Source organism: Physella acuta, unplaced genomic scaffold (assembly GCF_028476545.2).
Source record: "Physella acuta isolate Inbredline_101_S28 unplaced genomic scaffold, ASM2847654v3 ptg002111l, whole genome shotgun sequence".
NCBI lineage: Eukaryota > Metazoa > Mollusca > Gastropoda > Physidae > Physella > Physella acuta.
In genome coordinates this window covers 18,933-35,001 of record NW_026733612.1, presented here as the reverse complement: position 1 = coordinate 35,001, position 16,069 = coordinate 18,933, and the positions used below count along the sequence as shown (strand labels likewise).

Genomic DNA, 16,069 nt, shown 5'->3' with positions numbered 1-16,069 from the left:
GGTACTCTGTCGATTATTTGATCCAGAACTTTAGTGAGTTTAGGTAGTCATATTTTTTTCTGCTCTGTTAATCGGTTTTAATATTTCACTTCTACAATTAGGTGGCTGAGATATGACCTGCACCACAGTAGAATAATCTATTCGAATACAGAAGAAACGTACCACCTCTAGTATCCTTATTCAACTTGCAAGAGAGGAGCATGCATGCACACAGTAGAATAATCTATTCGAATACAGAAGAATTGTACCACCTCTAATATCCTCATTCAGCTTGCAATAGAAGAGCATGCATGCACACATATGCACACGTACCACACGCACAATACACTGACAAACACACCTGCTGAAACGATAACGATGATAAGACAAAAGTCGTTGAACAGAACTAAAGTAGATGATTCAAACGGTCAAGATGAAGTATGTACTGATTGTGTAGAACATGGGTGTGTGCCGTGGATATGTGGCTATTATAAGCATCATACGTATTTTTCTGTGGAAGTTTAGAGGTGATAATAAATGTTTTCGTCATTCTTACTTTCTCGTGCACGAAATATGATAGAAGTATTGTAATCGTGCAAGAGATCGAAATCTTTTCATCAATTTCCGGTAACCGGAAGTAAAAATTATCCTAATGTTGGTTTTTCAAAAGCCTATAACTTGAGTACTGTTTGTGATAGATAGAAGAGATTTTACAGCCCTAAAAATCTGTTTGTATCAAATTTTGAATAATTTCCGGTGACCGGAAATAGGACAACGGTATTTTCGATTTTTTTTCAAAAAAAGCATATGAATTTATATTTAGCTTGATTCCTCTATCTTTTTTTATAAACTACTAATGTTCCACACTATTATATTTGCTGTTCAATTGATGCGTAATTCTTTTTCTTCGAAATTCTTTCTATTTAAAGTATTTGAAAAGTGATTTTTTTTTGTGTAAATGTCTATACCCCGACTGCACTGAAGCTGCCATCCCCATTAGTATTATCCTAATATATATAAAAGCCCATGTGCGCACCTCTGTGTGTGTGTGTGTGTGTGTCCGCAATATTTTTGAGTCTATGTATGTTCAGCGATATACAGAGAACTTAAAGATACGGACTTTTGTTGAAAATAATATGTCGGATGTTTTAAATGTATAAAATAAATTTTATTTAAAGAAGGAAAATAAAAATAAAGGCATATTCGAATATAGAAACACATTTTTAATTATACAACCGGAAAAGTGTTCATTGTTGTGGCAAGAACGCAATAAACAATGACGTCACATGCCACATGTTTAAACTACCGAAAGAACACAAAACTAATGGCGTCATCTTCCGATTTTAGAATGTAAAGAAATAAACTATTTTATTCAAATTTGATTTAGATCTATAAATGTACTTATCTCGACATACGCTATGAAATGTATACAATTTTCTCAGCCGCAAATAATACAGATTTTAAAAATAACATGAATACCATTGAACAGCTGGGTTTTAACGGAATCATTTGTCTGTTAATCAGTGTGTGCATTTAATATGGTGTTGTGTTGACTAATAATGTATATGATTTGGTTTTTCTAATATGTATTGGTAGCCTATTGTCACAGACTGTATAATTAGGTATGTTTATATTATATTGTGTTTTACATGAAGTTGCATGAATGAAGAGTACCTGGTTAGCGGAAGGACTGTCTGAGCGACTCGTCATGTATTTTCCCATGCTTTTGGGTGAGATCGCTCATGTACGTAAGGGGAGAGAATGGACCGTATAAAAGGTAGAGCGAAAGGTGAACGGGGTGCTTGCGCTTGGACTGTGATTGTGAATGTAGGATGTCACTACGTCACTTTGATTCGTGACTGTGATTGTACTTATACCAAATTATACTAGTTGTTTATCTATGGATTTACTAATACAATGGATTCATCATTTCACTGTAGTGTATAAAGTGTAAATAAAGTTATAGTTTCACAACTACTGTTGCTCGTGTGAGTATATTGAAGAACTCACAATAACAACAATGAAGTTCATGTTGTTACACCTATGTTATTTTTAATGTTTCGGATTTTTTGCTATTTAGTTATTTCTATCTTTGTCACTAATATCGTTCAACGTTTAGTAAAGCACATTGCGTTTTGGCCAATTACTATTTTATAAAATATTTTTCTCAATAAAGTATAACATTAAAATACATAGGCTTATAGCTCACGTGTATGGATACCGACAGCTAGTGTAAGAATATTAGAGAAAGTTCAAGGGAGATCACTCCCGCTTTATTTATTCAACGCATCAGTAAATATTTTCTTAATGTTGTTTATTAAAAGAAAGAAGATGTATATAGTTAAAAATAAAGATAAACCAAGTACGAAACAAACCAAAATTGAAAACAATTTATTTCAAATAACTTTTTGAAATTTGTGTGGCCTATTATGTACATTTTAATTGATTTAGCTTTTCGAGCCTACTGTTATTAAAATATATCTATTTTTAGGTATATTAAGTGAAAATATTATTTGACATTGATTCGTTTATAAATCTCGAAACCATTAGCAATACATATATTCATGAAAATTGAAACAAATAAAAACAAATACCCACACGTTTCATGCTTTTTCCTTTCGGCACAATTAACGCCCGTTTTAGCACTTGCTATTGTTTTAATTCAGCCGTCTTCACGTCGTTGCGGGCCCCAGATTTTATTTTATCGGAAAACCTAAAAGCTTCATTGTTGGGTTGTGTTTCTCACTCTGGTCTATTTTTAGAGTTTTGGAAATTCTCGTTCGTTACAATCTCTAGCCCAGGTGTTGCCGGAGTGAGGATAACTTTGTCTCGACCAGCTGCAATGTCTGGCTATACGACTGTATCTACAACGGTGAGCCCGACTAGAACATGGCTGCTAACGTTGGCTTTGTTTATCTCGTTATCTCGTAAGTCTTTTTTTTTACAAAACTAAACTTTGGTTTTAAAATACACGTACTTTATACACGTCGGCATGTTGTCAACATTTGAAGTTAGGCATAGCTATCTATTCCAGACTCAGGGCCGAGCTATATATTTTGCCACCAACACACACACACACATATATATATATATATATACATATATATATATATATATATATATATATATATATATATATATATATATATATATATATATATATATATACAGCAAGTGATAATGCGAGTAACTTCCATCAAAATGTTTTACGTTATGATTTGCTGACTATGGTTTTCTAATACTATACACTATGCACGTGTGATCTCGTTGTCCAGGGTGTATATTGTACAGTATATGATGAGTTTAGTAGAAGAAAGTCACTAAATCGTAGCAGTGATTGCACAGAGAAGATCAGATTTTATTACAATTTTAATACTGTTGTTCTCCTCGTTTCAGATAGGTCTATAGAAGTTGAAGGTAGGTCCGAGTTTATTGTATTTTGTGTGGGTTAAATCTTGTGTGTGGGGGTGGGATGTACGTCATGTGTGGGAGGAGGGTATGGGTATATATATATATATATATATATATATATATATATATATATATATATATATATATATATATATATTGTATGAGAGGGTGTAGGATATATTTTCTGTGTGCTTTGAAATCAAGTGACCTATATTTTAATAAGCACAACACACGTCAGTAGTGTGATTTACGAGTGATCACAATTTACTCATCACAAAACACGTCAGTTGTGTGTTGTTTATTTGTGACAGAACACATTTTACTCATCACAAAACACGACAGTCTGCTCTTCTTAGCTCACACTCAGCACCACTTAGAATTGTGAAAATAGAACTAGTGTTGCTAATTATACGAATTTCCTCAGCTCCTACTACATAATATCAGCCCACAAACTCATTCAAATTACGGATACAACTTATACATAAGTGGTCAGAACAATCTAACGTCTGGATGTGTTTGGGTATGTGTGTGTGTGTGTGTGTGTGTGTCTGTGTGTGTGTGTGCAGGGCGAATGGTGTCTGTGTTTTTATGTGGTCGCGGATGATATCTAACCTTTGGCCTACATCTCTTTTTAGACGTCATTTTAAACGCCCCCCCACCCTCCACCCTCCACCCTCCACAGCGTCACACGTCATCATTGCAAGCCAGGCCCGCTCCTCCCTTACGATAACATCACACCTCAGTCTACATAGTTGCACTTTTTAGTATTGAAAACAAATTTACACTGAGACTGAGCTCAGTCAATATGGAGTACATTTATCAATTTTTATTACAATAAACAAACACCGTCCATTAAAACGCGAAATAGCGGCTAAAATTTAGCTTCGAAAAATATCCCATTTTCTTACACGCCCATACCCTCCACTCACACGCCCATACCCTCCAATCACTTACACGCCCATACCCTCCACCCACTTACACGCCCATACCCTCCACCCACTTACACGCCCATACCCTCCACTTACACGCCCATACCCTCCACCCACTTACACGCCCATACCCTCCACTTACACGCTCATACCCTCCACTCACACGCCCATACCCTCCACCCACTTACACGCCCATACCCTCCACTTACACGCTCATACCCTCCACCCACTTACACGCCCATACCCTCCACTTACACGCTCATACCCTCCACCCACTTACACGCCCATACCCTCCACCCACTTACACGCCCATACCCTCCACCCACTTACACGCCCATACCCTCCACCCACTTACACGCTCATACCCTCCAACCACTTACACGCCCATACCCTCCACCCACTTACACGCCCATACCCTCCACCCACTTACACGCCCATACCCTCCACCCACTTACACGCCCATACCCTCCACCCACTTACACGCCCATACCCTCCACCCACTTACACGCCCATACCCTCCACCCACTCACACGCCCATACCCTCCACCCACTCACACGCCCATACCCTCCACCCACTTACACGCCCATACCCTCCACTTACACGCTCATACCATCCACCCACTTACACACCCATACCCTCCACCCACTTACACACCCATACCCTCCACCCACTTACACACCCATACCCTCCACCCACTTATACGCCCATACCCTCCACCCACTTACACGCCCATACCCTCCACCCACTTACACGCTCATACCCTCCACCCACTTACACTTGCATACCCTCCACCCACTTACACGCCCATACCATCCACTCACACGCCCATACCACCCACCCACTTACACGCCCATACCCTCCAACCACTTACACGCCCATACCCTCCACCCACTTACACGCCCATACCCTCCAATCACTTACACGCCCATACCCTCCAATCACTTACACGCCCATACCACCCACCCACTTACACGCCCATACCCTCCACCCACTTACACGCCCATACCCTCCACTTACACGCCCATACCCTCCACTTACACGCCCATACCACCCACCCACTTACACGCCCATACCCTCCACCCACTTACACGCCCATACCCTCCACCCACTTACACGCCCATACCCTCCAACCACTTACACGCCCATACCCTCCACCCACTTACACGCCCATACCCTCCACCCACTTACACGCCCATACCCTCCACCCACTTACACGCCCATACCCTCCAACCACTTACACGCCCATACCCTCCACCCACTTATACGCCCATACCCTCCACCCACTTACACGCCCATACCCTCCACCCACTTACACGCCCATACCCTCCACCCACTTACACGCCCATACCCTCCAACCACTTACACGCCCATACCCTCCACCCACTTACACGCCCATACCCTCCACCCACTCACACGCCCATACCCTCCACCCACTCACACGCCCATACCCTCCACCCACTTACACGCCCATACCCTCCACTTACACGCTCATACCCTCCACCCACTTACACACCCATACCCTCCACCCACTTACACACCCATACCCTCCACCCACTTACACACCCATACCCTCCACCCACTTATACGCCCATACCCTCCACCCACTTACACGCCCATACCCTCCACCCACTTACACGCCCATACCCTCCACCCACTTACACGCCCATACCCTCCACCCACTTACACGCTCATACCCTCCACCCACTTACACTTGCATACCCTCCACCCACTTACACGCCCATACCCTCCACCCACTTACACGCCCATACCCTCCACCCACTTACACGCCCATACCCTCCACCCACTTACACGCTCATACCCTCCACCCACTTACACTTGCATACCCTCCACCCACTTACACGCCCATACCCTCCACCCACTTACACGCTCATACCCTCCACCCACTTACACTTGCATACCCTCCACCCACTTACACGCCCATACCACCCACCCACTTACACGCTCATACCCTCCAACCACTTACACGCCCATACCCTCCACCCACTTACACGCCCATACCCTCCACTTACACGCCCATACCCTCCAATCACTTACACGCCCATACCACCCACCCACTTACACGCCCATACCCTCCACTTACACGCCCATACCCTCCACTTACACGCCCATACCCTCCACCCACTTACACGCCCATACCCTCCACTTACACGCCCATACCCTCCACTTACACGCCCATACCCTCCACCCACTTACACGCCCATACCCTCCACCCACTTACACGCCCATACCCTCCACTTACACGCCCATACCCTCCACTTACACGCCCATACCATCCAATCACTTACACGCCCATACCCTCCAACCACTTACACGCCCATACCCTCCACCCACTTACACGCCCATACCCTCCACCCACTCACACGCCCATACCCTCCACCCACTTACACGCCCATACCCTCCACCCACTTACACGCCCATACCCTCCACCCACTTACACGCCCATACCCTCCACCCACTTACACGCCCATACCCTCCACCCACTTACACGCCCATACCCTCCACCCACTTACACGCCCATACCCTCCACCCACTTACACGCCCATACCCTCCACCCACTTACACGCCCATACCCTCCACCCACTTACACATGCATACCCTCCACCCACTTACACGCCCATACCCTCCACCCACTTACACGCCCATACCCTCCACCCACTCACACGCCCATACCCTCCACCCACTTATACGCCCATACCCTGAACTTACAATTTTATCAGAAGTCTTATAAAGATTTACCATTGAGAACACGGTATGTAAAACTCACCTTGAAATTTCTACTGCTGCAGACTGCCCACAGAAAGAGAAGAAGTGTAAGGAGAAGTACACACAAGACATTGAAGCACCCTTCAATGAACATCAAAATGAGAAATCTTGCAGGTTGGTCTAGCGATTTCTTTGCTTTCTATTATTTTATATTTTGTATTTTACTGTAGTTTCGCTTCTAAGCCGTCTATGAAATTTTATGATTTAATACTATACTTTCAATAGTCTAATGGACACAATCATGATTTAGTGTTATGCTTGCAGTGATCTAATAGACACAATCATGATTTAATGATATACTCGTAGTAGTATAATGGACACAATCATGATTTAATGTAGTTCTTGCAGTAGTCTAATGGCCACAATCATAACTTAATGCTATACTTTGAGTGAGTAGCTATATGCCCACAATCCTGATTTAATGCTATACTTTGAGTGAGTAGCTATATGCCCACAATCCTGATTTAATGCTATACTTTGAGTGAGTAGCTATAATGCCCACAATCCTGATTTAATGCTATACTTTGAGTGAGTAGCTATAATGCCCACAATCCTGATTTAATGCTATACTCTGAGTGAGTAGCTATAATGCCCACAATCCCACAATCCCACAATCCCACAATCCCACAATCCCACAATCCCACTATCCTGATTTTCCCAGAGTTTTCAACGAGTTCCGCTGGTGTGTGATGGACCTGGAACACTGTCTTAGTGACAAGGTGAAGGACGAGCTGATCCATGAGTACCAGTCTGACCTCCAGAGTTATGGGGTCGAATGTGGTGAGTACAAGTGGTAACTTAGGGGTAACTTAGTGGTAATCAGGTGGTAACTTAGTGGTAACTTAGTGCTAATCAAGTGGTAACTTAGTGGTAATCAGGTGGTAACTTAGTGGTAACTTAGTGGTAATCAGGTGGTAACTTAGTGGTAACTTAGTGGTAACTTAGTGGTAACTTAGTGGTAATCAGGTGGTAACTCAGTGGTAATCAGGTGATAACTTAGTGGTAACTTAGTGGTAATCAGGTGGTAACTTAGTGGTAACTTAGTGGTAACTTAGTGGTAACTTAGTGGTAATCAGGTGGTAACTTAGTGGTAACTTAGTGGTAACTCAGTGGTAATCAGGTGGTAACTTAGTGGTAACTTAATGGTAACTTAGTGGTAACTTAGTAGTAACTTAATGGTAACTTAGTGGTAACTTAGTGGTAACTTAGTTGTAACTTAGTGGTAATCAGGCGGTGGTAAGTACAAGGGGTGGTAGTCTGATGGTGTTAGGTACTAATGGTGGTAGCGTGGTGGTGTTAGTATACAATGTGGTTTATGTTCTCAATATATATATATATATATATATATATATATATATATATATATATATATATATATATATATATATATATATATTTATTTATTTATTTATTTATTTATTTATTTATTTATTTATTTATTTATTTATTTATTTATTTATTTATTTATTTATTTATATTCAGATTGTATAAGTAGGCCAATGTTTTTATGGCCACTAGTCTTAATAATTTTATAATTTTATTTAACAAAACAAGATATCAAATGTTATAGAGAGTGAACATTTTGGAAATGCAAAATAAAATGGCAGTAAAACAAATCAGCACGTCACAGGTTTTCCACAACTACTCTCTGTCAACTAAACAAAGTTTAACTCATTTTTTAAATAATGTGATAGAAACTCGAAATATAACGGCGTGTTGAATTTCTAAAAAAAAAAAAAGAAAAAAAAAAGAAAGATTCATTATGTAAATAATATTTTTTAACTTTTTAAAGTTTTATTCTTCTTCTGGGAAATAATTTTTATAAGGGATTTCTCAGAAAACACAGCTACAATGTCATTGTTAGAAAAAGAGTTAGTTTAAAATTCAGATTAAGGATTAGGGCTTGGGTTAACTATTGGATTAGCCCGATTGGGGATGTGTATTCGATGTTTGGGGGTTATAATTTTATTAGTGTATGTTTTACGTTTAGTTGTGTTAAATTTGTTTCCTTTTGAAGTTTTCTTATATTTATGATCAGAATTAGACGTATCAAAGAAAATGTAAGGAACATGGCAAATACTGTTGCCTTATGTTGTATAATGTCATACTGTGAGAGGTCTGTCCCAAGAACAAACCTACCCAGTATTATTGCAATGTGTTATTGGTGTGTTAATAAACAATTTATTGTGTTTTATTTCAGCAAAAGAAGCGAAACCCCCAGTGACAACAGAACCACGAAACGGTGTGTAGCTGTGACGGTCGATTGTACACGGTTAATGGGGGGGGGGGGGTAGCGTGTTACATCAGGACTAAACTAACAAAGATCTGAGTTCATTGCCATAACGATCGATTATAACGTAATTTCGGGAAATCCCAAAATTTTATTCCATAAAATACCCTGACGTTAAAATAATCAATGGAATTGTGTTTGATTTCCTTTTTTTTTCGTTTTTTTTTCTTTTTAAAGATTTAAAAACAACTAAAACTTGAAGAAATGTGAAAAAAATAAACATCGAATTGATAGAAACATTTTTAAACAATTTGTCATCTAGTGTTGAAAGCCACCAGTCGTTCTCCGTGTATCCATTTCTACATACGATCAACAAGCCAGGTGTTCATTGAAAACTTTAGTCTATAAAAAAATGTTACTTGCACAGTCGGTAGATAAAATGTAATAAATAATGGAAACAGTATTGTGGAAAAGTCATTATAATCTTATATATATATATATATATATTTATTTATTTATTTATATATATATATATATATATATATATATATATATATATATATATATATATATATATATAATATTATATTATTATATTATATTGTATATTAAATATATATATTAAATATATATATATTAAATATATATATATATATATATATATATATATATATATATATATATATATATATATATATATTTAATATATATATACATAATATATATATATATGTATATATATATATATATATATATATATATATATATATATATATATATATATATATATATATATATATAACCGTTGAAAAAATATTCCCAGAATGCACTGATGCCGTGTCTAGGTGTAACAAAAGACTGCTCTATGACCTACGTGAGCTCAGCGGCCCAGGCCAGGAACATGAAGATAAGATTTACTGCGGGTAAGGATATACTTACCTGCTGTCCTGTCTAGCTTTACTATATAGGTGCTAGAGTTACGGAGGGGTGAAATGTGGCAGAATAAGGGGTGGGGGGCAGGTTTGAATGTGTGGTAGGGCTATGCACAGAACATATTTACAATTTGCAATTATATTGACACAATAAGATTGTGAATATGAAACGTTTAAAGCAGACATTTCCTACAGGAGAATCACGCATAGTATCATACAAGTATTTTATTATATCAATCAAATCATAGATCGTTTGTCTACTTACGCTTCTGATGATCAATTATTATTTCTATCGTTTTAGTTTGCTGTTTTTCTCTTGCTTCTGTTAATTTAACATCCTACTTTTATCACTAGTGAGAAAAAAGCTAATGTTTTTGTTGTTTTATAATTACAGAATAAAAACTAAATACAGAGACTGTTTACTTGAAATTACAAGTTGCAAAGATAAAAGTAAAATAAACCATTTGGTACGTTACAATGTTCATGTCAATCAGTTATTTTTTTTTTCATTTTTTCAAAACTAAGTATTGAAGAGAACAATTTTTCGAAGTAGTTTGGGAGATAAAGATAGAGGGAAGTGGTGAGAATCCATTGAACATTTTTGTATCAAGTGGTGTAGGCCGTGAGTTCTTTTAATATAAGCCCCACTCCCCCATTTTACCCCCCACCCCATAATGACAGCTGTCGCCTTGTTACATGTATCCTTAGATCACGTGGTTTACATCGCTTTCACTCTCAAACGTGTGTTATCTTCATACCGTCATTTTACCCCCTTAAATTCTTAATGGAGTTTATAAAGGCCCATATGTCCATATATATATATATATATATATATATATATATATATATATATATATATATATATATATATATATCTTAAACAGATAAGCTTAAAAGAAGAAGAATTTTCAAAAAAGTCTATCTCATGTAGTAAGTATTTTTTTTTTATCTTTTTATTTTTATTTAAATAAGTTTGGCTGACTTTATGAACAGTTTGCCACATATAAAAGTACATTGCTTTTAGTGTACAAATAAAAGTGTAAGTTGACTGGGTGTGCTAACACAAATAAATATTTTACAGGCGATGCTGCCTCAATGCCAGGCTACAATACGTATAACGGTTGTGTTATGGTAACTGGCTCAAGAACCGTTACAGTGTCGGTTATAGTTTTCTTTTGGGGACTTCTGTAAGTCAGTGCTTATTTGTTTTTATTTTGTCACATTCTAAATGGAAATTTCTGGAGCACAGTGAAGATTGCCACAGCCAGTCATTACTAGATTTAATTCTCAAATCAGCCGGGCTTAAAACCTCGAAGACAAGGTGACACAAAAGCTCTAATGCCTTGAATTAAAACAGGCCTATCTGTACAGGTTAGGCCAATACATGCCTGGTTAAATATTTCTGTGGGTTATGTTTTTTTAGTTCCACCACTGATGTTTTGTTTTTGTTAAAATATCTAGTCAGAAAATACTGCGTGTTCACTATGTCGTTATTTTAAAACCCTAACGTTTACATTGTGTGTATATTTTTAACTGATTAAACTTGTTACATGAATGAATGCTATTTAACAGAACATTATGATTTGAGTATGATCTTATATTTTGGTAAAGGCCTCCACATTGCTGGCATTATAATCTATTGGACAACTAACGCTTGTCCTGCTTTGCATATTTTTTTGTTTCACTTGGCTGTTAGAGTATTTTATTTTTTACTTTTGTTTTGCTTTCATAATCATTCGTTGCACTTATTAGATCTAAATTTTGTGAAATTTTACAATGCAATTCTGATTCAAGTTGCTGATCTAAAACTGTTTCTATAATTTATCATTTTTGAAGGTATATTTGTAATGAATTCATGTTAAATAATTCTCTGTAACAAAGTAGTAGATCTAGAAAGTCATTTTGGAATACTGTAAATGTTTATGTTTAATTTGTTAATTTTTTTCTTGATTTATTTTCTTCCCGGTTAGATTATTAATCTTTGATCTGAAACAATTTCTAAACAAGCTAGTTCTATTTTAGTACTTTCGCGTATTAACAAACAAGTAGCGAACACTTTTTCCCCCAGGAAGTGTTTTTACAAGTGCACGCAGCCAATTTATGTTGCAATCTTCATCAAACAATCACTTAAAGACCCATTTTTTATATTAACAGAACTAGTGCAAAATTGTTATTTTTAAACGCTGTAATTAAAACTTCCGATAATTTTGAAATGTTGGGAAAACTCAATTATATTTTTTTTTATTTTTCGATAACTATTTTTGATCAATACAAAATTGAAATGACGGGAAAACTTAATTAAAATAATTAGTAGTTTCAGTTACTATTGTTTTGACCAATTAAAAATATTTTAATAGTGTTTTGACCAATTTAAAATATTTTAACAGTGTTTTATCCTATATAAAATATTTTTAACAGTGTTTTGACCAAAATAAAATATTTTTAACAGTGTTTTGACCTATGTGAAATAAGGTTTGAAATTAAAGCCCATGCGGTTTTTATGTTTCATTAAATATGTGCAATAATTAAATTCTGCCAAATTCAGTCTTAACTAAGGGGTCAGACTTTAAAGTATTTTTTTACTTGCATTGTTTAGTCTGCTTTGACGTAATATTTTATATTTTATCTAATTTCTATGAAGAGGCATTTTAAACTTTAAAACTGAGATCCAGTTTAAAACTATATTGGTAATATGTTTAATGATTGCCAATTGGCAACTTTATCAACAAATCAATATAGTTAGCGAATCGCATGCCAAAGAATGTGTTCACTGTTAAATATTTTGATAGCCTGCAATATTTGACCGAAGTATTAATGTCGCCTGTAGCTTACACTTTTACCTGCAATATTTGACCGAAGTATTAATGTCGCCTATAGCTTACACTTGTTCCTACAATATTTGACTCAAGTATTAATGTAGCCTGTACCCTACACTTGTCCCTGCAATATTTGACAGAAGTATTAATGTCGCCTATAGCTTACACTTGTCCCTGCAATATTTGACCCAAATGTCGCCTGTACCCTACACTTGTCCCTGCAATATTTGACCGAAGTATTAATGTCGCCTATAGCTTACACTTGTTCCTACAATATTTGACCCAAGTAGGCCTAATAATGTCGCCTATAGCTTATACTTGTCCCTGCAATATTTGACCCAACTATTAATGTCGCCTGTAGCTTACAATTTTACCTGCAATATTTGACCCAAATGTCGCCTGTAGCTTACACTTGTTCCTACAATATTTGACCCAAGTATTAATGTAGCCTATAGCCTACACTTTTACCTGCAATATTTGACCCAAGTATTAATGTAGCCTGTAGCCTACACTTGTCCCTGCCATATTTGACTCAAGTATTAATGTCGCCTATAGTCTACACTTGTCCCTGCAATATTTGACCCAAATGTCGCCTATAGCTTACACTTGTCCCTGCAATATTTGACTCAAATGTCGCCTATAGCTTACACTTGTCCCTGCAATATTTGACCCAAGTATTAATGTAGCCTGTAGTCTACACTTGTCCCTGCAATATTTGACCGAAGTATTAATGTCGCCTATAGCTTACACTTGTCCCTGCAATATTTGACTCAAATGTCGCCTATAGCTTACACTTGTCCCTGCCATATTTGACCCAAGTATTAATATTAATGTCGCCTATAGCCTACACTTTTACCTGCCATATTTGACCCAAGTATTAATGTCGCCTGTAGCTTACACTTGTCCCTGCAATATTTGACCCAAATGTCGCCTGTAGCTTACACTTGTCCCTGCAATATTTGACCCAAGTAGGCCTAATAATGTCGCCTATAGCCTACACTTTTACCTGCCATATTTGACCCAAGTATTAATGTAGCCTATACCCTACACTTGTCCCTGCAATATTTGACTCAAATGTCGCCTGTAGCTTACACTTGTCCCTGCAATATTTGACCCAAATGTCGCCTATAGCTTAGACATTTTCCTGCAATATTTGACCCAAGTATTAATGTAGCCTGTAGTCTACACTTGTCCCTGCAATATTTGACCCAAGTATTAATGTAGCCTGTAGTCTACACTTGTCCCTGCAATATTTGACCCAAGTATTAATGTAGCCTATAGCTTACACTTGTTCATGCAATATTTAATAATGTATCATGAAGCCTACCCTTGTTTCTTGAATGTTTGATCCAAGTTTTAAAATTACATCTTGATTTTTACACTGTCATGACAGAAAGTGTTTTGACGATGTATTTATAAAGAGATCTGTTTACTTCGTATGTTCTCGTTTTGGTATTAATGTATTATTATATTTTGTACAATCATTTATTTTTACTTTTGAAGCCCACCTTCGTGCACAGATATGTTTTGTTGTCACGAGGTTAGGTATCAGAAATAATCATGTTGCCATAGAAACAGCGACATAATTAAATGGTCACTAGACCTTTTATTAATTAGTTTGCTAAGAATCTTTTAGGAAAAATGTTAATGTATACAAATTATGAAGCCATACAAATTTCTTTAACACCTCAATGTATCAAAAAGCAAATTTTGGAATCTTCCTTACGCTTCAGTTGCTATTGCAATATTTCATTGGATTTCTATATTCCACAGAATAAACCTTTAATAAATTTGAAAACAAAAATCTTGCTTTAACCCTGTAATGGCACAGGTTTCTCCTGCGTATGTAGGCTATATATATATATATATATATATATATATATATATATATATATATATATATATATATATATATATATATATATATATATATATATATATATATATATAGGAGTAGGCCTCTCAATACTTACACGTTATCTGCACTGTGTTGCATAAGATGCAGTCTTTTACTTCCATTTGTTCTATAAACATGTTATTGATTCATTTTAAAAAAACGTATAAATACGCTTGTGTACATGTTGATGACATCGACTAGTAGATAAAAGTGTTACTGTTTTCTAATCATTAGATCTTTTTAAATATTTTCCATTCTATAATTTTACCCCGACAGTTTAGTATTGTGTATACTATACAGAATGTTGATTCAATTTTAAGATCTGGTACATTGCTTATATTATAATTTAATTATAAGATCTGGTACTATGATTATGTTTATGTTTAATTATAAGATCTGGTACTATCATTATGTTTATAATTTAATTGTGATCACATTTATAATATGCGTATACATTGAGTTTACATTTATGATTTAACTGTTTTAAAATGTTTTACACACATTTGCACTTGCTTCAATGTTCATGTGGTTCTATTATCTGTAATGTCATTAAAAAATTCTGTATTCTGTTTCTTTTCTTTTTTTTTCAAAAAACTTTACCATGTAATAAAATATAAAGATGCCTCATACATAAAAGACATGACTTGGTGTTGCTGTTTTTATAAAAGCTATACATCACCTCTAATTGAGTTCAGTTCAATTAAGCTTTGCTGGCTTGATTAAACTTTGCTGATGTAGTGACGTTTGCCCCCGTCTTGTGTCAACTACCTCGGCATGAGGCAAACCACAACAGTGACAATTCACTATATCTCATATAACAAACAAAAAATATATTAGATTTTACTTATTCAGTTTGCTGTATGAATGTATGTATTATATCTTGTTAGGCGTATGGAGTTACTAAACTAACATGCGTAAGCAAATATACAAACCTCCACCCCCCCCCCCTCCTCCACACACACAAACACACCCCTCTACACACATACAAACCTCCATACACACCTCCCTACACACACAGACACTCCCCTCTAGGAGGCTGTAGGATCTATGTGCTTGATAAAGAATTCAGTTTTTGTCGACACTGCAAAAT

At 36.7% G+C, this 16,069-nt stretch overlaps 1 protein-coding gene across 1 annotated transcript; it reads left to right on the top strand.

The window, feature by feature from the left end:
* Positions 1 to 2,821: 2,821 nt before the first annotated feature.
* LOC131932206 (uncharacterized) lies at positions 2,822 to 12,452 on the top strand. The gene is made up of 9 exons (XM_059289086.1): positions 2,822 to 2,906; positions 3,376 to 3,396; positions 7,128 to 7,218; positions 7,766 to 7,884; positions 9,305 to 9,346; positions 10,158 to 10,257; positions 10,661 to 10,733; positions 11,151 to 11,196; positions 11,348 to 12,452. The coding sequence occupies exons 1-9, from the start codon at positions 2,822 to 2,824 to the stop codon at positions 11,455 to 11,457; spliced, it is 687 nt and encodes a 228-aa protein (XP_059145069.1). The 3' UTR covers positions 11,458 to 12,452.
* Positions 12,453 to 16,069: the final 3,617 nt, after the last annotated feature.

Coding starts and splice junctions, on each gene's coding strand:
- LOC131932206 (XM_059289086.1), top strand. CDS start 2,822: ATGTCTGGCTATACGACTGTATCTACAACGGTGAGCCCGACTAGAACA. Junction 2,907..3,375: donor TTTGTTTATCTCGTTATCTC/GTAAGTCTTTTT, acceptor TCCTCGTTTCAG/ATAGGTCTATAGAAGTTGAA. Junction 9,347..10,157: donor GACAACAGAACCACGAAACG/GTGTGTAGCTGT, acceptor AAATATTCCCAG/AATGCACTGATGCCGTGTCT.